We start from the raw sequence: 25677 nt of genomic DNA, 5'->3' as shown, positions 1-25677 counted from the left end.
ACGGCCGGCAATGCCTGCCTGGAGCATCAGTTTCCTATCAAACCAGCCAATGCACAGGGAGCTTCTTGAGGTACACGATGCCTTGTCCCCATAGCAACCGAGCCAACAAATAGCTGCAGCAGCATCTGCTTTTGGGTCCTCTAATGTCAGTCGACAGAAGGCCAGGGTTCGGAGAACAAAGCTTCCAAAAAATATTCTATTTTAAAAGATGGGTTTTCTCATTTTTCCTCTCTGGTTCCAAGGCAGAATTTTCTAGCTGGAACACGTCCACTTCTGGGTTTGGGAAGCAGTGGGTAATGACAGTGTATTAGCAGATGAATGGTGTAGCAGAGAAATCCCTTGTCTCCAAGGACTTCTCTGTATTCGTTTTTTATGCATCTCCTTGCTTTTTCAGCGTTTCTGTTAACCTGTCTGCCTGTACATTACTGAACACATATATTTAGCGTTTCTCATGCCGACGCCTCCTGATTCTTCCTGAGAAGTAATATTTTGTATATTTTGCCTGAAGCTCTGTCACATAGCATAATGAGCTTGGCTGCACATGCAGAATGCTAATTTAAATGTTTTTAAAATTAAGACAAAAGGAGTTGGTGCCCGCTGTAGAAAATAAGGGGAAAGAGATGGGAGAGAAAGAGGGGAGGGGAAGTAGACAGGAGAGCCCATGAAAGAGAAATATTAGTGTGGCTTTTAGAAGGAGGGTTGCCAACTTTTAAACTGGTCCCTCTAGATGTCCTTTTAATATCAGCTTGATCTGCAAGCAATTTCCTGGCGATGTTATTTAGCTTCACGCCACGAAAAGCTTCAGCTGCCCTTTTTCACTCATTGTGTGTGTTAAGTGCCGTCAAGTCGCTTCCGACTCATGGTGACCCTATGAATCAACGTCCTCCAAAATGTCCTGTCTTTGACAGCCTTGCTCAGATCTTGCAAATTGAGGGCTGTGGCTTCCTTTATTGAGTCAGTCCATCTCTTGTTGGGTCTTCCTCTTTTCCTGCTGCCCTCAACTTTTCCTAGCATGACTGTCTTTTCTAGTGACTCTTGTCGTCTCATGATGTGACCAAAATACGACGGCCTCAGTTTAGTCATTTTAGCTTCTAGGGTCAGTTCAGGCTTGATTTGATCTATAACCCACAGATTTGTTTTTGTTTTTTGGCAGTCCACGGTATCCGCAACACTCTCCTCCAACACCCCATTTCAAAGGAATCTATTTTCTTCCTATCAGCTTTCTTCACTGTCCAGCTTTCACACCCATACATAGTAATAGGGAATACGATGGCATGAATTAATCTAGTCTTGGTGGCCAGTGACACATCCTTACACTTCAAAATCTTTTCTAGCTCCTTCATGGCTGCCCTTCCTAGTCTCAATCTCCTTCTGATTTCTTGGCTCCAGTCTCCCTTTTGGTTCATGGTGGAGCCAAGGAATAGAAAGTCTTCAACAATAACAATTTCCTCATTGTCAACCTTAAAGTTGTGTAATTCTCCTGTAGTCATTACTTTTGTTTTCTTGATGTTCAGCTGTAGTCCTGCTTTGGCACTTTCTGTTTTAACTTTCAGCAGTAGTCATTTCAAATCTTCACTATTTTCTGCCAACAATGTAGTGTCATCAGCATATCTCAAATTATTAATGTTCCTCCCTCCAATTTTCACTCCACCTTCATCTAAATCTAATCCAGCTTTCCTAATTATATGTTCTGCATATAGATTGAAGAGATGGGGAGATAAAATACATCCTTGTCTGACACCTTTGCCAATTGGAAACCAGTCCGTTTCTCCATATTCTGTTCTAACTGTGGCCTCTTGTCCAGAGTACAGGTTGCACATCAAAACGATCAGATGTAGAGGCACACCCATTTCCTTTAAAACCAGCCATAGCTTTTCGTGATCCACACAGTCAAAAGCTTTGCTGTAATCTATGAAACACAAGCTGATTTTCTTCTGAAATTCTCTTGTATGCTCCAGTAACTAGCGTATATTTGCAATATGATCTCTAGTGCCTCTTCCTTTTCTGAAACGAGCTTGAACATCAGGCATTTCTGTTCCATATATGGTAATAGCCTTTGCTGTTAGATTTTGAGCATCACTTTACTTGTGTGAGAAATTAATGCTATGGTCCGATAGTTGCTGCAATCTTTGATGTCTCCTTTCTTGGGAATTGGAATGTAAATGGATCGTTTCCAGTCTGTGGGCCATTGCTTTGTTTTCCATATCTGTTGGCATATTCTTGTCAACATTTTGATGGACTCCGTTTCTGTGGCTTGGAATAGCTCTATTGATATCCCATCTGCTCCTGGTGATTTGTTTCTCCCGATTGCTCTCAGCGCAGCTTTCACTTCACTTTCTAAAACTGTAGGTTCTTCTTCAAAAGATTCTTCTTGGAAAGAATCTGATATCCTTTCATCTCTTCTGTATAGTTCTTCAGTGTATTGTTCCCACCTTTTCTTTATTTTGTCCTGATCAGTTAATGTATTTCCATGATGATCATTCAGCATGCCTAACCGTGCTTTAAATTTCCCTTTGATTTCTTGGATCTTGTGGAACAGATCTCTTGTTCTTCCTTTTTTGTTGTTCTCTTCTATTTCTTTACACTGGTTATTATAATAGGTCTCTTTGTCTCTACGTGCGAGTCGCTGGAACGTTGCACTTAGACTTTTGATTCTGTTTCTGTCACCTTCTACTTTTGCTTCTCGTCTATCTTTGGCAATTTTAAGAGTTTCCTCAGACATCCATTGAGGTTTTTCATTTCTTTTGGCTACAGGAATAGTCTTTGCACATTCTTCCTTTTTAATATCTCTAGTTTCCAATCACAGTTCTTCAGGTTTACATTCACTTGAAGAGCTCAGTAATGCAAATCTGTTCCTTACATGGTCTTTAAATGCTTCAGGAATATTACTTAGATTGTATTTTGGTGCTATGAATGTTTTGGTGTTTTTCTTAAGTTTTATCTTGATTTTTTATATTAACCATGATCTGTACCGCACTCATTAACTCTCTATTCCACTCATAAACCCTCTATTAAAGGAACAAGACATCTCTCCCCCCCACCTCCAATAGGCAACCTATGGGAGAGAAAACACATACCAGGCCATAAAACAAGACCCGAAAGAACAAAGGGGAAATGTGGAAATGGAACAGAAGAAAAGAAAAAGGGAGCTAAGAATAAAATTAGAGTCAGCACCATACAGACCAACAATATTTTCCAGGGTACAAGCTTTCATGAGAGAAAGGTCATTTTGCCAGATACAAGTAAGAACGAAGATCCATTAGCCCTTATATCCAGGTAGGGTTGCCAGCTCTGGCTTGGGAAATACCTGGTGATTTGGGGGCGGAGCCTGAGGAGGGCAGGGCTTGGGGAGTGGAAGGACTTCAATGCTATAGTCCAATCACCAAAGCGGCCATTTTCTCCAAGTGAACTGATTTCTATCAGCTAGAGATCAGTCATAATTAAGGTTGCCAACCTCCAGGTGATGGCTGGAGATCTGCTATTACAACTGATCTCCAGCCGACAGAGATCAGTTCATCTGGAGAAAATGGCCACTTTGGCAATTGTACTCTATGGCAATGGCATATAATAGGCATGCTCCTCTGATCCTGGAGAGAATAAGGATGCATAATGGCTGATATCCATTTTGACTAGTAGCCATGAATACTCCTCTCCTCCATGAACATGTCCACTCCCCCTTAAAGCCTTCCAAGTTGGCAGCCATCACCACATCCTGGGGCAGGGAGCTCCACAATTTAACTGTGCATTGTGTGAAGAAATACTTTCTTTTATTCGTTTCGATTCTCTCACCCTCCAGCTTCAGCAGATGACCCTGCATTCTAGTATTATGAGAGATATACCCTTGACACATGTCAGGTCACAGCAGCATGACCAGACTTAGAGTCAGATATACATTGTGGGAACACACCTTAAAAAGCACTTGTTCCGGAAGTACTGTGAGTGGGGAGACTGAGCTTCCCGTTTCCCTCCCACCACACTTTGGGCAACAGAAAGAAACCCAGGGGGCTTTTTTGGCTCCATGTTTCCTTCCTAGTTGAAGCTCTATAGTGGCAAACAGGAACAGCAGAGCTCATATCCCTGTGGTAGTGGACAGTGTCATCAAGTCATAATTGACTTATGGCACCCCTGTAGGGTTTTCAAAGCAAGAGATGTTGAGAGGCGGTTTGCCAGTGGGGTGTAGTGGTTAAGAGCAGTGGTTAGGAGCTGTGGTCTCTAATCTGGAGAACTGGGTTGGTTTCCACACTCCTCCACATGAAGCCAGCTGGGTGACCTTGGGCTAGTCATACTCTTTCAGCCCACCTACCTCACAGGGTGCCTGTTGCGGGAGGGGAAGGTGATTGTAAGCCGGTTTGATTCTTCCTTAAGCGGTAGAGAAAGTAGGCATATAAAAACCAACTCTTCTTCTTGCCATTGCCTTCATCTGCATAACAACCCTGAACTTCCTTGGTGGTCCCTCATCCAAGTCCTGACCAGAACTGACCATGTTTAACTTCTTAGATCTGATGAGATTGGGCTAGCCTAGTCAAATAATCAGGGCCCACCATGCTTAGCTTCTGAGATCAGGCTAGTCTAGTTTCACAACATTTTGCCAGGTACAAAATGTGCAGGGATGAGGTGTACCCAATGAAATTCCTTTTTTGCTGAAATGATCAAAACAACAGAATCCTGACCTCCTCTGCAACCGTCCTGCACTCTCTCCCAGCCTTGCTTCCTTAACCCTGCAGATGACTCTGTCGGACCACTGAGCTTGTATTTTGCATATGACTTTCCCATATTGATCCAGAGTCACCATAGAGGGCAGAGAGTGCTTCACAGACCAGGCTACCTGCAGAATACCTGAACCTCCTTCTCAAGCATGTTATAGCAGGTGTGATCTATTTGGAATAGAAGACAGTGGTCTCAGTTCCATAGCCCGACAACTTGACTGTTTCTGCTGCCTTTGCTCTCACCTGTTACAAACTACTTTGCACACTGGATGTTAGCCTGGGAAAATACATTTTTTACTTGACCAGGAGCCAAACGACTGCTGGGCTGGAGGTGAGGGAAGGCAATGCTGGCAGGAATGGTTTGGGGGAGCTACCACTGAATCTACCATTCGTGTTCCAGCCCTTCTTCTGTATGGGCAGAGGATGTTTGCATTAACCCCTGGAAAAGAGATTTCTGTCATATCGATATCTTTGTGTATTACTTGTGTATTGCACTGAAAATATCAACTGTGTTGAACTGAACACACGAAGTGGCCTTATACTGAATCATACCATCGGTCCATCAAGGTCAGCATTGCCTAGTCAGACTGGCAGCTGTTCTCCAGGGTCTTAGGCAGAGAGGTTTTTCACATCGCCAACTGCCTGTTCCTTTTAACTGGCGATAAGGAGGACTGAACCTGGGACCGTCTGCATGCCAAGCAGATGCTCTACCACTGAGCCATGGCCCTAGAAGTCAAAGTGAGTATCAGAAGTTGTGGTATAGTTTCTGGGTGGATCAGAATTTTCTGTGCATAGCTGCTGGGAGGGGAGTTGCTGTATGCTGTGCTGTGATTGGTGAGCAGCAGTGCTCATTTTAATTCCTACAGCTGCTATGAAAGAATTCCTACAGCTGCTATGAACTTCTGTGCAGCAGAAGGCAGAGTCAGGATTCAGTCTTGTTTTTACACCCTCTGGAGCAGGAGTGTCACTCAATCGTTATTAGGGCCGGATATGACATAAATGTCACTTGGTCAGGCCGGACCATGCCTTGCCAGCCCAGATCGAGAATGGAAGGGGTGGTTGCCTCGGCTGGCTGGATAAGAGCTCTCAAGGGGGCAGATCTGGCCCATAGGCCTTATGTTTGACACCCCTGCTCTCGAGGGGCAGAAATTACCCAGGAGGTGAAATCTGCCAGGCTGGGCAACAAGCAACTTAAAATCTTCTGCAGAAAGCAGAAGGATATATGTACATAAAATGAATGTTGTGTTACATATAGCTTAAGGAAATGGGCCAGAACAGAGGTTACCAATAGATTTAAGGGGGGGGGGGGGATTTGGTAGCATACAATTGCAATAAACAAACATTATTAATCCAAAATGTTGCTACTAACTAAACCAACATAGACAATGTTCAAAGCCACAATCCTGTATAGAGATGCCTACAGTCTTCCTTTCCTTATCAACTGACAACTTGTTACAAGGCCTTCCTTCCCCATAGATGCCAAGCATTTTTCTGTTCCTGGAGTCCACCAATGCAAGGTCACCTACCCCTGTTCTTTCTCCTCCTACTACTTGTGGTACTGCTCTGGGAAAGATCAGAGCAAAGCCACGGCAGGCACCCATGTGGCCAGGAAAGTCTGGATCTTCCTGATCTTCTACAAATCTGTGTGTTTTTCCTTGCCCCATCCCTGCAGAGGGCATTTCCATCCACCAGAGGGCTTATTTTTTTTAATTGGCAACTGCACATCGTTATAGCATTATAACTATAATAATCTGCCTATCAGGGTCCCTGAATTCCCAGATTTCCTTTTTTTATTTTGAAAAGCAAATCCCTAGTCCAGGGGTGGGGAACATCAGGTCTGGGGGCCGTTTAAGGCCCGCGAAATCATTTGGTCTGGCCCTTTGTGGGTCCTGGCAGATGTCTAGCTCAGAAGGATCTATGACTAGTGATCAGCACCCTCCCGCGGACAGGAATAGCCTCTATTCAAGGCAGATGTGTGTTTGCTTTACTGAGAAAAGGAACCTTTTTTCCCCCTTGCAGAAGAGTCGTTAGCTATGGAGCTGCTAGGGCCGCCCAAGAAACCATGTTAACCCTTTCCTACCCGGGCCGTGGAGATACGTATTGGTCGGCTAATTTTTAAGTTGATAATTTTGTATGGCCCATGAATGATGTTATAAATATCCAAATGGCCCTTGGCGGAAAAAAGGTTCCCTACCCCTGCCCTAGTCCCTTTCATAGGGAAGACATACCCTTCCTTTCATATCTCTGTAATGAGGGGGCTAGTATGGGAATCTGACAAAGAGAGCTTTGAGTCTCAAAAGCTCACACATCAAAACTCTTGCTGGTCTCTAAGGTGCTACTGGACTTAAATCTATCTCTTCTACTGCGGATTAACATGGCTACCCGCTGAAACTAGGGGGGCTAGAGACTCACTTGAAAAAAAGGATGCTGCAAAGTCAGCAAACCAGATAGTCATAACATTCTAACGCCATTGAACTGCTGATTAAAAACAACCGAAAAAGCTCCCCCCCCCGGGTGGCATGGGTAGGGCTGCCAATCTCCAGGAGGGGCCTGGAGATCTCCCGGAATTACAACTTATCTCCAGACAGCAGAGATCAGTTCCCTGCTTTGGAGGGTGAACTATAGCATTATACACTTTGGAATTCCACCCCCCCCCAAATTCCGCCCTCTCTAGGCTCCACCTCCAAATCTCCAACAATTTCCCAACCTGTAGTTGGCAACCCTCCCTGACTGGGATAGCCCTGTCTCTCCTCTAACCTGCTCTCCTCAGATCTCAGAAGATAAGCAGGTTCGGCCCTGGTTCATACCTGGAGGGGAGACCACCAAGGAATACCAGGACGCTATGCAGAGGCAGGCAATGGCAAACCACCTCTGTTAGTCTCTTGCCTTGAAAACTCCATAAGTCAAATGTGACTCACAACAGGAAAAAGTTGGCAACCCTTAGGCATGCGGGATGGCCAAAGTGGGAAGGATCAGGGCAGCGAAATGAAGAGGAAACTTGCCACGCAGAAGCCCTGCTGCTGCTCTGTATGGACAGCAGCCCAAACAGGGAAACCACAGAGTTCCGGTGAAAAACACTTGTCTGGCTGGAGCTGACAAGAAGAAAGTAGACTCCTTTGAAATGTGGTGTTGGAGGAGAGTGTTACAGATACCGTGGGCTGCCGAAAAAACAAATCAGTGGGTCATACATTAGATCAAGCCTGAACTGACCCTAGAAGCTAAAATGACTAAACCGAGGCTGTCGTACTTTGGTCACATTATGAGAAGACAACAGTCGCTGGAAAAGACAATCATGCTAGGAAATAGGGTTGCCAGGTCCCTCTTTGCCACAGGAGGTTTTTGGGGTGCAGCCTGAGGAGGGAGGGGTTTGGGGAGGGGAGGGACTTCAATGCCACAGAGTCCAATTGCCAAAGTGTCAATTTTCTCCAGGTGAACTGAACTCTATTGGCTGGAAATCAGTTGTAATAGCAGGAGATCTCCATCTAGTACCTGGTGGTTGGTAATCCTACTAGGAAAAGTTGAAGGCAGCAGGAAAAGAGGAAGACCCAACAAGAGATGGATTGACTCAATAAAGGAAGCCACAGCCCTCAGTTTGCAAGACCTGAGCAAGGCTGTTGAAGACAGGACGTTTTGGTGGACACTGATTCATAGGGTCTCCATCAAGAGTCGGAAGCAACTAGATGGCACTTAACACCGGCAATTTATGCTTGGTAATTAGCAGCGCGTTCCAGGCTGAAGCGCCCTGCATATTTTTTTGTTTTTCACACTGAATCGTCATTCAGGAAGTGACTGTGAAGCCAGCGCATACCTGCTTCGTATTTAAGAGCCCCTTTAATGCAACCTTTTTTATTTGCTCCGCCCCTGCACCTAAGCATTTACTGAAGGAACCATGGAAAATCACACTGCCACGGCTTGGCTATGGCCATTTATGCACGGGAGGTTTTGCCTTGGATTTTCTGCTCTCTAGATGCACAATTTCCCCCATCCAAATTCTCAAAACTCTCCATGGGGGCTTATTGTTGAGTGTTTAGAGTTTGAATGGGAAAGTGTGCATCTAGAGAGCGGCAAATCCAAGGCAAAACCACCCATGCATAAATGGCCTGTGCAAGCGAAGGAATGAAGGAGCAGGCGAGTGAGGGTGGTGGAAATTCTCCTTTTGCAGCGGGACCTGTGTATCTACACTGTACATATTACTGGCAGTATACAGTAGATACTACATGTAAACACAGATTGTTATAATTGAATTTTAAAGTTATTTTTAAAAATTTAAATGTGTGTGTGTAGTGCTGTCAAGTCACAGCCAACTTATGGCGACCCCTTATGGGGTATTCAAGGCAAGAGACTAACAGAGGTGGTTTGTCGGTGCCTTCCTCTGTATAGCAACCCTGGACTTCCTCGGTGGTCTCCCATCCAAATACTAACAAGGGCTGACCCTGCTTAGCTTCTGAGATCTGACGAGATCGGGCTCGCCTGGGCCATCCAGGTCCGGGCAAATTTTAAGTAAATAATTTTAAACAAATCGATTATATTTCCCAGCTACTAAAAGGCCATGGCCATTTTAAACATCTTTTTAAAAGGCCATTGTCATTTTAATTCACATTTTAATTCACTTCTGAAGAAGTGAGCTGTGGCTCACGAAAGCTCATACCCTACCAGAAAATATCTTTGTTAGTCTTTAAGGTGCTACTGGACTCTTGCCCTTTTCTACTACTGCAGACAGACTAACTCCGCTACCCACTGTGAATTAACAAAACAGAAAAATAGTCTTAAATATGCTTTCTCTTCAGAGTGTTTTTCTGTTTCCTTAGTTTGCCTTATGAAAGAAATAATACTTTTCCAATACTAGCTTAGGCTTATTTGCTTTCTTTATTCACAGTGGGTAGCCGTGTGAGTCTGTCTGCAGTAGTAGAAAAGGGCAAGAGTCCAGTAGCACCTGAAAGACTAACCAAGATATTTTCTGGCAGGGTATGAGCTTTCATGAGCCACAGCTCACTTCTTCAGACACCTGAAGAAGTGAGCTGTGGCTCCCGAAAGCTCACACCCTGCCAGAAAATATTTGTGTTAGTCTTTAAGGTGCTACTGGACTCTTGCCCTTTTGTAGTATCTGAAGAAGTGAGCTGTGGCTCCCGAAAGCTCACACCCTACCAGAAAATATTTCTGTTAAGTCTTTAAGGTGCTACTGGACTCTGGCCCTTTTGTAGTACCTGAAAAAGTGAGCTGTGGCTCCCGAAAGCTCATACCCTGCCAGAAAATCTTTTTGTTAAGTCTTTAAGGTGCTACTGGACTCTTGCCCTTTTCTAGTACCTGAAGAAGCGAGCTGTGGCTCCCGAAAGCTCACACCCTGCCAGAAAATACTTGTGTTCGTCTTTAAGGTGCTACTGGACTGTTGCCCTTTTCTACTACTGCAGACAGATACCTGAAGAAGTGAGCTGTGGCTCCCGAAAGCTCATACCCTACCAGAAAATCTTTTTGTTAAGTCTTTGAGGCGCTACTGGGACTCTTGCCCTTTTCTAGTACCTGAAGAAGCGAGCTGTGGCTCCCGAAAGCTCATACCCTGCCAGAAAATCTTTTTGTTAAGTCTTTGAGGCGCTACTGGGACTCTTGCCCTTTTCTAGTACCCGAAGAAGCGACCTGTGGCTCCCGAAAGCTCACACCCTGCCAGAAAACATTCGTGTTAGTCTTCAAGGTGCTCCTGGGACTCTGGCCCTTTCCCTACTATTGTCATTTTAAACACCTCGCCTAATGTTGAAGGGCCCCCCCCCCCCGCTTCACCAGCCCCCCCCCTCCTGCCAGCGGGCAAGCTGACCCAGCGGCCGGCCCGCCCCTGCTCCAGGGGACCCGCCGCCCCACCGCGGAGAGTTCCCAACTCCCAAGCCCCGGGGCCGGCGCGCCCCGTCCCGTCCCGCCCGCCAGCCAGGCGCCCTCGGGACTCCTCCACGCCTCCAGCTGCCCAGCCTCGCGTCCCCGAGGACCCGCCCGGCTCTTTCCCTTTCCGGCCGCCCCGTCGGTGGGTGGGTGGGTGGGCAGGAGGTGGCGAGGGAGCCCCGCCTTCGCCGCCCACCCCCCTCCCCTCCCCTCCCCTCCCCTCCCCTCCCCTGCCTGCCTGCCCGCTGCGGCGGCGGAGGGGCTCCCGGCGGGCGGCATGAAGCCCGACGGCAAGGTGGTGCTGCTGGGGGACGTGAACGTGGGCAAGACGTCGCTGCTGCACCGCTACATGGAGCGCCGCTTCCAGCAGGGCGCCGTCAGCACGGTCGGCGGAGCCTTCTTCCTCAAGCCGTGGGGGCCCCACCACCTCTCCCTCTGGGACACCGCCGGTGAGCCCCGGGGCGCGCGGGAGCGAAGTAGGGCGCGCGGGGCAGAGGCGGACGGGGCGCGCGCGCCGGCCCGGGGGGCTTCTCGTGCGCCGCGCCGCCCAGCTCCTCCCGGGGCCGCCTCTGCCAGGGGGCTGCAGGGGGGGGCGCCTTGGGGGGGGGGTTGGGGGCCTGCTTGGCCCGGGGGCCTGACCCCCTAGTCCAGGGCGGGGCTTCTGCAACTTTTCCCCCTTTCGCCTGAGAAACTTTGACGCGACCTCGGGTGCACCGCTAGATACAATGTGTGCGGGTCAAGAGCCTTCAAGTCTTTATAGTTTGTAATCTTCATTGCCTTTAGTCCATAGTTGTTAGTCTTCACTGTGTGTGTGTGAAGTGCCGTCAAGTCTTTATAGTTTGTAATCTCCATTGTCTTTGGTCTACAGTTGTTAGTCTTCACTGTGTGTGAAGTGCCGTCAAGTCTTTATAGTTTGTAATCTCCATTTCCTTAGTCCATAGTTGTTAGTCTTCACTGTTTGTGTGTGTGTGTGTGTGTGAAGTGCCGTCAAGTCTTTATAGTTTGTAATCTCCATTGCCTTTAGTCCATAGTTGTTAGTCTTCACTGTTTGTGTGTAAAGTGCCGTCAAGTCGCAGCCGACTTATGGCGACCCCTTTTTTGGGGTTTTCAAGGCAAGAGACTAGCAGAGGTGGTTTGCCAGTGCCTGCCTCTGCATAGCAACCCTGGTATTCCTTGGTGGTCTCCCGTCCAAATACTAACCAGGGCAGACGCTGCTTAGCTTCTGAGATCTGACGAGATCAGGCTAGCCTGGGCTATCCAGGTCAGGGCTCATTGTCTTTATAGTTTGTAATCTTCATTGTCTTTAGTCTACAGTTGTTAGTCTTCACTGTGTGTGAAGTGCCGTCAAGTCGCAGCCGACTTATGGCGACCGCTTTTTGGGGTTTTCATGGCACGAGACTAGCAGAGGTGGTTTGCCAGTGCCTTCCTCTGCACAGCAACCCTGGGATTCCTTGGTGGTCTCCCATCCAAATACTAACCAGGGCTGACCCTGCTTAGCTTCTGAGATCTGATGAGATCAGGCTAGCCTGGGCCATCCAGGTCAGGGCCCAATGTCTTTATAGTTTGTAATCTTCATTGTCTTTAGTCTATAGTTGTTAGTCTTCACTGTGTGTGTGTGTCTGTCTCTGTGTGTGTGAAGTGCCGTCAAGTCACAGCCAACCTATGGCGACCCCTTGTTAGGGTTTTCATGGCAGGGGACTAACAGAGGTGGTTTGCCAGTGCCTTCCTCTGTATAGCAACCCTGGACTTCCTTGGTGGTCTCCCATCCAAATACTAACCAGGGCTGACCCTGCTTAGCTTCTGAGATCTGATGAGATCAGGCAAGCCTGGGCCATCCAGGTCAGTGTCTTTATAGTTTGTAATCTTCATTGTCTTTAGTCTATAGTTGTTAGTCTTCATTGTGTGTGTGTGTGTGAAGTGCCATCAAGTCGCAGCCGACTTACGACGACCCCTTTTGGGGTTTTCATGGCAAGAGGCTAACAGAGGTGGTTTGCCGATGCCTTCCCCTGCACAGCAACCCTGGACTTCCTTGGTGGTCCCCCATCCAAATACTAACCAGGGCTGACCCTGCTTAGCTTCTGAGATCTGACGAGATCAGGCCATCCAGGTCAGGGCTCATTGTCTTTATAGTTTGTAATCTTCATTGTCTTTAGTCTATAGTTGTTAGTCTTCATTGTGCGTGTGTGTGTGTGAAGTGCCGTCAAGTCGCAGCCGACTTATGGCGACCCCTTGGTGGGGTTTTCATGGCACGAGACTAGCAGAGGTGGTTTGCCAGTGCCTTCCTCTGCACAGCAACCCTGGGATTCCTTGGTGGTCTCCCATCCAAATACTAACCAGGGCTGACCCTGCTTAGCTTCTGAGATCTGACGAGATCAGGCTAGCCTGGGCCATCCAGGTCAGGGCCCAATGTCTTTATAGTTTGTAATCTTCATTGTCTTTAGTCTATAGTTAGTCTTCACTGTGTGTGTGTGTCTGTCTCTGTGTGTGTGAAGTGCCGTCAAGTCACAGCCAACCTATGGCGACCCCTTGTTAGGGTTTTCATGGCAGGGGACTAACAGAGGTGGTTTGCCAGTGCCTTCCTCTGTATAGCAACCCTGGACTTCCTTGGTGGTCTCCCATCCAAATACTAACCAGGCTGACCCTGCTTAGCTTCTGAGATCTGATGAGATCAGGCAAGCCTGGGCCATCCAGGTCAGTGTCTTTATAGTTTGTAATCTTCATTGTCTTTAGTCTATAGTTGTTAGTCTTCATTGTGTGTGTGTGTGTGTGTGTGTGTGTGTGTGTGTGTGTGAAGTGCCATCAAGTCGCAGCCGACTTACGGCGACCCCTTTTGGGGTTTTCATGGCAAGAGGCTAACAGAGGTGGTTTGCCGATGCCTTCCCCTGCACAGCAACCCTGGACTTCCTTGGTGGTCCCCCATCCAAATACTAACCAGGGCTGACCCTGCTTAGCTTCTGAGATCTGACGAGATCGGGCTAGCCTGGGCCATCCAGGTCAGGGCAGATCCAGATACAATAGGTATACAAATCAAACATGTATTGATAATAAAGCATAAAGAAATGTATTTTAAATTTTGATGTGCTTCCTATTTTAAATAGGAAGAATTTTCTAACAGTTAGAGAGGTTCCTCAGTGGAACAGGCTTCCTTGGGAGGTGGTAAGCTCTCCTTCCCTGGAGGTTTTTAAGCGGAGGTTAGATGGCCATCTGTCAGCAATGCTGATTCTGTGACCTTAGGCAGATGATGAGAGGGAGGGCATCTTGGCCATCTTCTGGTCACTAGGGGTGTGGGGTGGGGAGGTAGTTGTGAAATTCCTGCATTGTGCAGGGGTCTGTACTTGATGGCCCTGGTGGTCTCTTCCAACTCTATGATTCTAAAACACTTCTTTGGTATACATATAATTTTACCGTTTACTATTGCCAAATTTCTCGCGACCTCCACATTCAGTTGCATGGCACCATATGGAGTCACGACCCACAGTTTAAGAAGCTTTGGTCTAGTACACTGCCTAGAAGAGGAAGAAGAGTTGGCTTTTGTATGCTGATTTTCTCTACCACTTAAGGGATGAACACCTTCCCTTCCTCTCCCCACAGCAGACACCCTGGGAGGTAGGTGAGGCTGAGAGAGCTGTGACTAGGCCAGGGTCACCCAGCTTGCTTCGTGTGGAGGAGTGGAGGAACCAACCCGGTTCACTAGATTGGCATCTGCCGCTCATGTGGAGGAGCGGGGAATCAAACCTGGTTCTCCAGATCAGAGTCCACCCCTCCCAATCACTGCTCTTAACCACTACGCCACGCTGGCTAGTGCCCTCTGAGCTCCTCCGAGCAGTTTAAGGCTCTCCTGTGTTATCCTCACAACAACCCTGTGAGGTAGGTCAGGGTGATGGAACATAAGAACATAAGAAAGGCCCTGCTGCATCAGACCCAGGTCCATCAAGGGCAGCAGTCTGTTCACACAGTGGCCAACGAGGCGCCTCTAGGAAGCCCACAAACAAGACAGCTGCAGCATCATCCTCCTGTCAGTGTTCCCCAGCACCCAAGATAATAGGCCTGCTCCTCTGATCCTGTAGAGAATAGGTATGCATCATGACTAGTAGCCATTTTGACTAGTAGCCCAGTCCTCCATGAACATTCCACATCCTGGGGATAGAGGCTGGCTTTCCTCACCAACAACCCTGTGAGGTAGGCCAGGGTGATAGAGACTGTCCCACGATTACCAAGCCAGCTTCAGGGCAGAGGGGACCACACTACCGTGCTGTACGGTACGCATTGCAGTTTTCGTTCAAGCACCTGGAGGTTACCAAGAGGGACAGTGCAGGATCCTGGTCTCCCCTTCATATGTTCGAAGTAACATCTGTACAGAAGTTATGCAGCTGTGGGGAAGTCCTCACGAAGATTCCAAAAATAACCGAGGAAATGGGGAAACGATAGGTAATACTCTGGCATGTCAGCGGTTGGCACAGTGCTGTTAAATGTTTCTAAGCCCCATTATTTGGAAAAAAGGGCTTTCAGTTTACTTGGATTATGCCAGAAGGTTTTGTATGTAATATTAGTTATGAATGGATGGGTCTGTTCCTTGAGGCTGCAAGTCTGCCAAGAGTATGTTTGGCCAGGAGTTCGGCAGGCAGGGCTTTTTTTTTTTTTTTATTCCATTCAAGTTTCTAGCTCTTAAGGCTAGAGAAACATTTGAAAATGAGCAGGCGGTGCCTGCAGCATTATGTGCGGGTGTAAAGTGCCGTCTAGTCGTAGCCGACTTATGGCAATACCTTATGGGGTTTTCAAGGCAAGAGACCAACAGAGGTGGTTTGCCGTTGTCTTCCTCTGCATAGCGACCCTGGTATTCCTCGGTGGTCTCGCATCCAAATACTAACCAGGGCTGAAACTGCTTATCTTCTGAGATCTGACAAGATCAGGCTAGCCTGGGCCATCCATAAATCTTTCCCTTCTGTGGACGCTATGTCCTACCCAACCAGGTGTGTAAACCACCCAGATGACATTGGACGAAGGCCAGAAGAAAAAAATCTGCTAAATAATAATAGTGCTTGAATGCTTAGTTTGCTGGCTTCAGCAAAATATGCATAGATTACATGTTGTTAAAGTTTCTGGGCAGACTGGTGGTTCGAGTGAAAAGTCTGCCAAGCATCGGTTATGTTAAAGTTTAACGGATCCCTGGCTCCAGCTTCTGTGTTGACCAAGGGAAAGCGTGGCTCGTGGAGGCTACGTTGTGTGCAAAGTGTGAGAGGCCACATTGTTTACTACTATTGGGGTGCCTAAGCTGCTGGAGATGCCTTCAATTTAACAGTTCCCCAGTGTGGTGAGAGCCAGCGTGGTGTAGTGGTTAAGAGCGGCGGTTTGGAGCGGTGGACTCTGACCTGGAGAACCGGGTTTGATTCCCAGCTCCTCCATATGAGAGGCAGAGGCTAATCTGGTGAATCGGGTTGGTTTCCCCACTCCTGCATGTGAAGCCAGCTGGGTGACCTTAGGCTAGTCATACTCTCTCAGCCTCACCTACCTCACAGGGTGTCTGTTTTGGGGAGGGGAAGGGAAGGTGATTGTAAGCCGGTTTGATTCTTCCTTAAGTTGTAGAGAAAGTCGGCATATAAAAACCAACTCTTCTTCTTCTCTTTGGTGCATGAGCAAGTGTGCCTCTTAAACCAAGAGAGTGTTTTGATCCTAGAGTTTCCTTGTTTCTTGGAAAGGGTTTTGGCTCAATTCTGGGTGGGGGCAGCTCAAGGTAATTTGCTGCTACCCCCACCAAGAAGAAGAGCTGGTTTTTACACCCTGCTTTTCTCTACCGTAGGGAGTCTCAAAGCCACTTACAATCACCTTCCCTTCCTCTCCCCACTACGAACGCCCTGTGTGGTAGATGGGGCTGAGAGAGCTCTAACAGAGCTGTGACTAACCCAAGGTCATGCAGCTGGCCTCATGTGTAGGAGTGGGGAAACAAACCTGGCTCACCAGATTAGTGTCCGCCACTCATGTGGAGGAGTGGCAGAATCAAACCCAGTTCTCCAGATTAGAGTCCACCGCTCTTAACCACTACACCACCAGGCAGAGGAGATGACATTCTCACCTGCTTGCTGTCTTTAAAAACAGCCCTATAGAGCGTCCTGACACTCTGAAAGATTGCTTCTTCTCACGGCTGTTTTGGTTACCCTGGCATAATGGTAACCAGGTGGCTCATCTCGTGTGAGAAGAAGGAACCTTGTAATCGGCCAGGAACTGTGTGTGGTGCCCTTGAAGCAGCCTATGGGAGAGAAGGGGGTCAGAAAGATTTCCAGCTCCTGGGTTGGGGTAGTAAATGGGCAGCAACAGAGAAGATGGGATGTTTCGGCCCCCCAAATCTGCCCCCTTGGGTCACTTCATAAGAGCTATGCCTGGTCTTCTGAGGAGGACAGGGTGGCAAATGTAACTTCATTTGGCCCTTGAATACTTAGTAGATATAGTAGATACTTAATAGATGTCAAAAGCATGTCATATCTATATGGACCTTGTGAGGTAGGCTGTTTGGATTATTCTCCCCTGTTTTTAGTTTCAGTTTCATACTTTGTCACTCAGTCCCAAGATGTGTCCTGGTTGTGCTACGTGATAAATAGCGATGTGTATTTGTAATGTGCCAAGGAGACTAAAGCCAAGTGGCGTACGACAGCCCTAGCACGGAGTCCGCTGTTTCTTCAGTGGCTGGGAATCACAAAACTGACGCATCACTCAAGGAAGTGAGTAAATCACCCCCTACAAGTGAAATCACAGTGCGGATTACGTAACCAAAGAATGAACCCTGATAGAAGACACTAGTGCATGCTATAGATGGGAGCTGGGAAGAGAGGTGTGATTTCTCTTTCTATTAGAAAGCTTCTTTCCCCAATATTTCCCATTCACAAAGTCCCTCCCTGCTGTTGCATGTGAGCATAAAGCCACATGCTCTGAGAAAAGGGCTCCCCGTCACTGCTGGGGGTGAGCCATGGCTGGCTCTGGAGTTATTTATTTATTTAAAACATTTATTAGCCACCTTTTTTCCTTATGGAGCTTAAAGCGGCTTACAACATAGGTAAGATACATAAAGCATAAAATTGCTAGGAAAAATAACCAAACATGGTCCTAAATAAAACCGTCTTCAACGGCCTCCTAATGATCAAAAGTGAGGAGTCCAGGCGCAGCTCCCTGGGGAGGTTGGTCCATAATTGTGGGGCTGCCACTTAAAAGGCCCTCTTGTGTACCCACCAAATGAGCTTCTTTGATTGATGGGACAGTCAGGAGGGCCTCTCCCTGTGGTCTTAATTCGTGGGCAGGTACATATGGGAGAAGATGGTCATAAGAACAAAAAGGCCATGCTGGATCAGACCAAGGCCCATCAAGTCCAGCAGTCTGTTCACACTGTGACCAACCAGGTGCCTCTAGGAAGCCCAGAAACAAGACGACTGCAGCAGCACCATCCTGCCTCTGTTCCACAGTACCTAATATAACAGGCATGCTCCTCTGAGCCTGTAGAGAATAGGTATGCATCATGACTAGTATCCATTTTGACTAGTACCCATGAATAGGCCTCTCCTCCATGAACACGTCCACTCCACTCTTAAAGCCTTCCAAGTTGGCAGCCATCACCACATCCTGGGGCAGGGAGTTCCACAGTTTAACTGTGTTGTGTGAAGAAATAGTTAGCAGGAATTCATAGTTCTGCCATGCCTGTGGAGGTGGAGTGGGAGGCAGGCAGTTGTGAGTTCAATTAGTGTGTTTTATGTTTACGCCACTCTTTCTGTTGGAGTAAATGATACAGCCATCCTTGGGTCCCTGCTGAATCCAGCTCTTCCCCAGCATGCCCCAAATGCCATCCAGGTGAGTTGGCATTGGGAGTTAACACGGGCATAATGTGATGCCAGTGTGGCTGTGATATTATAGGAGCATAGGATCCCTAACACTGTCATACCTTCCTGATCTCTGGCACATGATCTAAATGGGTCCTGTTAAGCGCTTCGATTCCCCCTCCCCCAGTTATCATTCATACAGTGAATTGGAGTTGTGCTGTGTTCTCACTTTAAGGGAACTTGTTTTGGATGTCACCCGAGATGTTGGAGGCATTTCGATTATAAGTTTCGTAACTCTTTCGAGACAATTTTCTGTGCGTCTTAAGAAATGCAAAGAAGAACTGTGCTATAATATTGCAAAATAAACCTGGTGGCTCTTCTGAACTTCTTTTTTTTCAGGAGTCTGTTAAAATTGCACCATCTAGCTGTTTGAACTTCTCAATAATCGAGTCTTGCTGATTTCTCTGCCGTCAAAGGAAATGCTATATGTAATAGTTTGGTGGTCAAGTTGCTGTTGACTTATGATGTCCCCTTGGGATTTTCAAGGCAAGAGATGTTCAGAGGTGGTTTTCCATTGCCTGCCTCTGCGTAGCGACCCTGGTATTCCTTGCTGACCTCCCATCCAAATACTAACCAGGGATGATCCTGCTTAGCTTCCAAGATCTGAGGAGCTTGGGATAGCCTGGGGCATCCAGGTCAGGGCATGTAATAGTTTAATCGTCTGTAAATTGGCTGGTCATGCCATTTAAGTATAATGAATAATGGTTTCATGTGAAGATTCCTGTTGACGGCGATCCTTGCTCACATGTCCATGAACAATACCTCCTTAAGACTAAGATCTTTCCTTAGAAAACCTAGTACAAAAGATGCTTTATATCCTACAGTAATACATTGTAGCTAGTACAAATTAACCAGCTGAGTGAATCATGCAGTAGTTCCCCCTGAGAATTCCCATAGGTAGATTACTTTTGGCAGGTAAGTTGTTCACACCAAGCAGATGCCCCAAAATGTATTTGAATTGGGAAGGGGGAATCCTGTTTAAGATCTGTTTTTTTTTTAACCATTCTACCATTATACAATCTGAAAATTTCATCCCTCATTGAATGAAGACAAATTGTCCCATCACTATAAAGTTTGACACTAAGAAACTGCCAGTTGAGGGCTATCATCTGGCCAAATGTCAGACAGATTTGAAGAAGTAATATATAGCATTACGCTAAATATTAGAAAGACAAGAAAACACCATCACTAAAAGAATGGATTACTAAAATGTATGAATATGCGGATATGGCAAAGGCTCTCTAATCTGGTGAAGAAGAAACCGCCGGAAGATCATGAAAAGAGGTGGCGATCATTCTATGACAGATATACTGTGATTTTAAGATAGATACATAGTGCATAAAGTTACGATTCAAGATAAGAGCTAGAAATGTTAAAAGTTAGAAATGTTAGAACAATTGTTTGATTAATTAAGAAATATATAATGATTACAGAGAAGAAATAAAGTGTATAATATTACGGCTCAGAATAGAAATTAGATTAGACATTTGAATGTTAAGAAAAAGGGCTATAACCAGAAGGCCTGTCCTGGACGCTGACCCAATAAGATCTGTAAAGTTTATTGTTCCTTATCCCCTTTTTCCTTTCTTTCCTTTTGCATTACCTAAAAACCTAATAAAATATATTTTTAAAAAATTGATGAAGTAATTATGAAGGGGTAAGAATTTTGTTGCCCTGACCTGGATGAACCAGGCTATCCTAATCTCATCAGATCTCAGAAGCTAAACAGGGTCGACCCTGACAAGTATTTGGATGGGGGATCACCAAGGAATACCAGGGTCGTTATGCAGAGGAAGGCAATGGCAAACGACCTCTGTTCACCCCTTGCCCTATCCTGTATGGTCCAGGCTAGCCTAACCTTTTCAGATCTCAGAAGCTAAGCAGGGTCAGCCCTGGTTAGTACTTGGATGGGAAACCACCAAGGAAGTCCAAGGTCGCTATGCAGAGGCAGGCAATGGCAAACCATCTGTTCGTCTCTTTCCTGGAGAACCCTCCGGGGTTGCTGTAAGTCGGCTACGACTGGATAGCTCTTTCCACCACCAAGAATTTTCTTAACCTTTTATTTCCAGTGCTGTATGGGAGTTTTTGAAGGTGAAAATCCTCTTCCTTTTGACTTGTACTGCACAAATTTGGCGCTCAGTGAATAGTTTTCTGATTTCCCTGGGTGGTAGTTGGGGCAGTTGTGCTAAATGGTTAGACTGCCAGAGTTCAGGGCTAGAGGAATGCAGTAAGAAGAAGAGTTGGTTTTTATATGCCGACTTTCTCTACCACTTAAGGAAGAATCAAACTGGCTTACAATCACCTTCCCCTCCCCACAACAGACACCCTGTGAGGTGGGTGGGGCTGAGAGAATGTGACTAGCCCAAGGTCACCCTGCTGGCTTCATGTGTAGGAGTGGCAATCAAATCCAGTTCACCAGATTAGCCTCCGCCGCTCATGTGGAGGAGTGGGGAATCAAACCCGTTTCTCCAGATTAGAGTCCACCGCTCCAAACCACCGCTCTTAACCACTACGCCACGCTGGCTCTCAGTAACTGCAGATCTCAGCAGTGTTGAGCTATTGTGCTATGGAGGAGAGAGAATTCCCAAATTATTTACCACCACCCCCAGCCTATAATTCCTGCATAAGCTAACTTAATTTAAATGCATGATGGAAAATAAATGTTTTAACCGTCTTTCTAAAGGACAGGCAGTATGGTGCCAGATGCGGAAACCTCAGGGGGGAAGGAGTTCTGTAGAGAGACCCGCCAGAAAATCCCTGTCGTACTGGTGGAAGCTCCCTGTGAGGAGCTGCAGCTCTTTACATTCGAGTTGGAAACCAAGATTCTGGTCCTTAAGGCCGGTCTGTGAATCATTCAGTTTGTGGCAGAGAGAAGCGAAGCTTCGTTCTCACCTGGGAAACAAGAGTCGTGTGGGTCTGATCTCACCCGGCCGGAGTCATCTTGTGTGGAGGTTTTACGCTACCAGTCCGGAGGGTGACGTGAGGAATTTCCCTCCACTGTTTTTGCAAGCCCTCCCGCGAGGAGACTCGCCTCGCTTCCTGTTTCCAATTGCAGCCTATCACATGCCTGCATCTCTGCTCGATACCACGTTTTTAGTGCTGTGCCAGTGGTGCTGAGCTCTCCTTGTCAGTTAGTAGGGGAGAAGTCTGAAAGGGCCGCAGTGTAAGCTGGGTTAAAGGTCCTGACCGCAACTTCTCTTCTCTCTTTGAGGGCGCCTGCTGCCGTTAGCAGTTCTTAAATCAGACGCTGATTCCCAGGAGCTTGTCGGTCACTATGTCATCAACATAGAATCCCAGCATTGCCCCATCTCTAGACACCTTTGAGACCCGAACTTCTAGCTAACCCAATACGGGTGGTTCCCTAACTGACATCCATCATCTGCTCCTCTGGACCTCCTCAGCGTAGTGGTTAAGAGCAGTGGATTCTGATCTGGAGAAGTGGGTTTGATTCGCCACTCCTACACACAAAGCCAGCCGGGTGACCTTGGGCTAGTCACACTCTCTCAGCCCCACCCACCTCACAGGGTGTCTGTTGTGGGGAGGGGAAGGGAAGGCGATTGTAAGCCGGTTTGAGTCTCCCTTAAGTTGTAGAGAAAGTCGGCATATAAAAACCAACTCTTCTCCTTCTTCTTCTCACTAATCTGCCTTCTCTCTCGGTGCATGTTAGAAGGAGCTTGGCTTTGGTCATTGGCATAGACCCTAGTAGTCACAGAGCTGGAAGGAACCTCAGATTGTCTCCCAGCATGGTGCAGATGTCCCATCTAGCACAGCATAAAATAACAGGCATATTTAAAGAATTGAAAAATTAATCCTTAACGCAGGGATGACTGCTATTCCAAGCGTGCTTTCTAAAGAGCAGGTCCCACTGAACTAAACGGTGCTTGGGACAAGTACGGAAAGGGCCAAAGTCCTTGAATAACTTGGACCATGGTGGGGCTTCAAGGGTGTGTCGATACCAAGCCAGCTGGGAATAGCAGACATTTCCCACATGCTTGTGCTCCTATCTGTTGCCTCCTCCAGACCCCCATGCCACTCCCTTCCCCAACTTTTGTGAAGCCACAAAATAATCTGGGTAGGCCCATTTCTCCGCATGAAGCCTGCTGGGTGGCCTTGGGCTAGTCACAGCTCTCTCTATCCCACAGTTTCCTCTGTCCCACCTGGAGAGATGAGGGCAGTCTTAGGCCTAACTGTACTTCCTAGACTGATGAAGAATTCACATGCCCATGTGATCAGCCTGCTTCCTGAATTGCAGAACCTGCTCGCTTGTTATATATTGGGAAGATGCTGCGGCTCAGCGGTAGAGCATCTGCTCAACACGCGGAAGGTCCCAGGTTCAATCCCTGGCATCTCCAGTTGAAAGGATCAGGCAGCAGGTGATGTGAAAGACCTCTGCCTGAGACCCTGGAGAGCCAGTGAGTTGCTAATGCTAACCCTGATGGACCAATGGTCTGATTCAGTATAAGGCAACATCACCTGCATATGTAACTGAATATAGCCCTGATGATAGCTTCATGTGCAGAAGCTGTGTGCCGGTATTCTTTTTTCTTTCTATCACTTTGTATCTACGGGACCGCCTCTCCTGGCATGTTCCCCAGAGAAACCTACGTTCATGTAATACCAATTTGCTGGTGATCCCAAGGAGTATCCGGCTGACCTCGGCCAGGGCCAAGGCATTTTTGGCCCTGGCCCTTGCCTGATGGAATAGCCGCCCTAGCAAGATCAGGGCCCTGCGGGACCTTCAGGAGCTATTCCACCGGGCTTATGGTTGAGGTCAACGATGGTTCTCGTTATAATTACTGGCCTCCCTAGTCCTTCCCCCCCTTCCCCGCTGCTGAGCACCAGCCCTGCTATGCCACCTTGGGGTGGTGGTGGTGGTTAGATTCATCTGCTGCCTGCAGATTGCTGTTTTTGGGATTTTAGCGCCATTGAGGGGCATTATTGGGCTATTTTAAATTATATTTTTAAATGTGTTATTGTTTTTATTATGTTTTAGATTGTGTAAGCTGCTCTGAGCCTGACCTTCAGGTTGGGGAGAGCGGGGTAGAAATGCAATGAAATAAAAGCATGAAGTGCTCTATGCGCTTTCCTCTTCTCTCTTCTAGGACGCGAACAGTTTCACGGCCTTGGATCGATGTACTGCCGAGGAGCGGCTGCCGTTATCCTCACCTACGATGTGACCAACTTGCAGAGCATCGTGGAGCTGGAAGATCGGTTCCTGGCCTTGACAGACACCGCCAACTCAGACTGCATCTTTGCTGTCGTCGGGAACAAAGTGGACCTCACGGACGCCTGCACCTCGCCTCCAGAAGCAGAAGAGGAACACCCGTCTGAGAAACCTGCTGCCGGCTGCACGTCGACCAAAGCGAAAAGACAAGTCCACATGGACGACGCTATCGCACTTTACAAGAAGGTCCTGAAGTACAAAATGTTAGATGAGAAGGATGCACCAGCGGCAGAAAAAATGTGCTTTGAAACGAGCGCAAAGACCGGGTATATGGTGGACCACCTTTTTGAAACTGTGTTCGATATGGTGGTACCGACGATTTTGGAGCAGAAAGCGGAAGGACCGTCGCAAATCGTAGACTTGAATCATTACAAGACAGCCAAAACCGCACAACCTGGCTGCTGCAGATAAACCATGGCTATGAAATTTAAATTGGTGAAGGTTACAACACATGGCTGTCAATTTTAGCTAGAGGAAATCCATTTTCCAGAATAGATCTTCTGTAAAAATTTGATCTGAGAAAAAGAATGGGGATAATAGAGAGCTGGGTGATTTAAGAGAACAATTATTTTTAAGTAAACCTTCAATATAAGCCGTTATTCTAAAACTTTCTAATCATTCTCTGGAATCTTGACCTCTACGCCCTTTCTACCCGTGAGACGTTTCACTGATCAGTCACTGCTTTTTTTTAAAGGCACGGTTTTCACTTTTTTGTTTTAGTAATAAATATTTTTGGAATCTTTGCATAACTTCGTGCAAGCAAAGGAGGGTTGCTTTGATTTTGTGTGATGATTTTTTTAGGGGAAGACACAGGGGTTATCTGTTTTCAACTCACAAAGTCCCTGAACAACAACAAAAAGTAGCACTTCCTTCAGATTTGTAGATAAGGTAGCTTCAAACTAACTCTGCCCCTTTCGTCCTCACAGCTGTAATGGTGAGGCTGCAGTTGATAGGGGAAAGCAGGAGGTCAGTTGTGTGTGTGTGTGTTTGTGTGTGTGTCTGTGTGCCATCAAGCTGACTTATGGTGACCCTGTAGGGTTTTCAAGGCAAGAGATGTTCAGAGGTGGTTTGCCATTGCCTGCCTCTGCATGGGCTGAGAGAGTTCTGAGAGAACTGTGACTGGCCCAAGGTCACCCAGCAGGCTTCATGTGAAGGAGTGGGGAATCGAACCTGGTTCTCCAGATCAGAGCCCACCGCTCTTAACCACTACACCGCGCTGGCTCTCTAGGTCAGTTATACTGGACTCTGAGTACATCTCCAGTTGATTGTCCAGAGTATTGGAACCCAGTTACAGTGACTAAACAAGATGTTGATTGAGGGAATTATACCAATATTGGCTGGTAGAAACGTGGAGAGTGTTTATAAAGCCAGTTGGAAGTTTGGTGTATCAAGTTTAGTTTCAGAGGGTAGCTGTGTTGATCTGCAGTAGAAGAAGAGGAGTAGTAGTTGGTTTTTGTATGCCGACTTTCTCTGCTACTTAAGGAAGAATCAAACCGGCTTACAATCACCTTCCCTTCCCCTTCCTACAACAGACACCCTATGAGGTAGGTGTGGCTGAGAGAGTGTGACTAGCCTAAGGTCACCCAGCTGGCTTCACATGCAGGAGTGGGGAAACCAACCCGATTCACCAGATTAGCCTCTGCCTCTCATATGGAGGAGCTGGGAATCAAACCCGGTTCTCCAGGTCAGAGTCCACCGCTCCAAACCGCCGCTCTTAACCACTACACCACGCTGGCTCTCACCACACTGGGGAACTGTTAAATTGAAGGCATCTCCAGCAGCTTAGGCACCCCAATAGTAGTAAACAATGTGGCCTCTCACACTTTGCACACAACGTAGCCTCCACGAGCCACGCTTTCCCTTGGTCAACACAGAAGCTGGAGCCAGGGATCCGTTAAACTTTAACATAACCGATGCTTGGCAGACTTTTCACTCGAACCACCAGTCTGCCCAGAAACTTTAACAACATGTAATCTATGCATATTTTGCTGAAGCCAGCAAACTAAGCATTCAAGCACTATTA

The 25677-nt window shown here is 47.1% G+C and overlaps 2 protein-coding genes across 2 annotated transcripts in view; both read left to right on the top strand.

The window, feature by feature from the left end:
* The window catches only part of COL4A1 (collagen type IV alpha 1 chain), a gene marked incomplete at its 5' end in the record, with an annotated part of 385843 nt that overhangs the window by 63173 nt on the left and 296993 nt on the right, over window positions 1–25677 (top strand). The gene's annotated exons all lie outside the window — the stretch shown is intronic.
* On the top strand, window positions 10849–24076 carry RAB20 (RAB20, member RAS oncogene family). The gene is made up of 2 exons (XM_056856617.1): window positions 10849–11020; window positions 23533–24076. Exons 1-2 carry the CDS (start codon window positions 10849–10851, stop codon window positions 24063–24065), a joined length of 705 nt encoding a protein of 234 aa, XP_056712595.1. The 3' UTR covers window positions 24066–24076.

This window comes from Euleptes europaea, chromosome 10 (genome assembly GCF_029931775.1).
Source record: "Euleptes europaea isolate rEulEur1 chromosome 10, rEulEur1.hap1, whole genome shotgun sequence".
Taxonomy (NCBI): Eukaryota; Metazoa; Chordata; class Lepidosauria; order Squamata; family Sphaerodactylidae; genus Euleptes; species Euleptes europaea.
The sequence above is the reverse complement of the archived record's forward strand: the minus strand, read 5'-3'. Positions and strand labels throughout refer to the sequence as shown.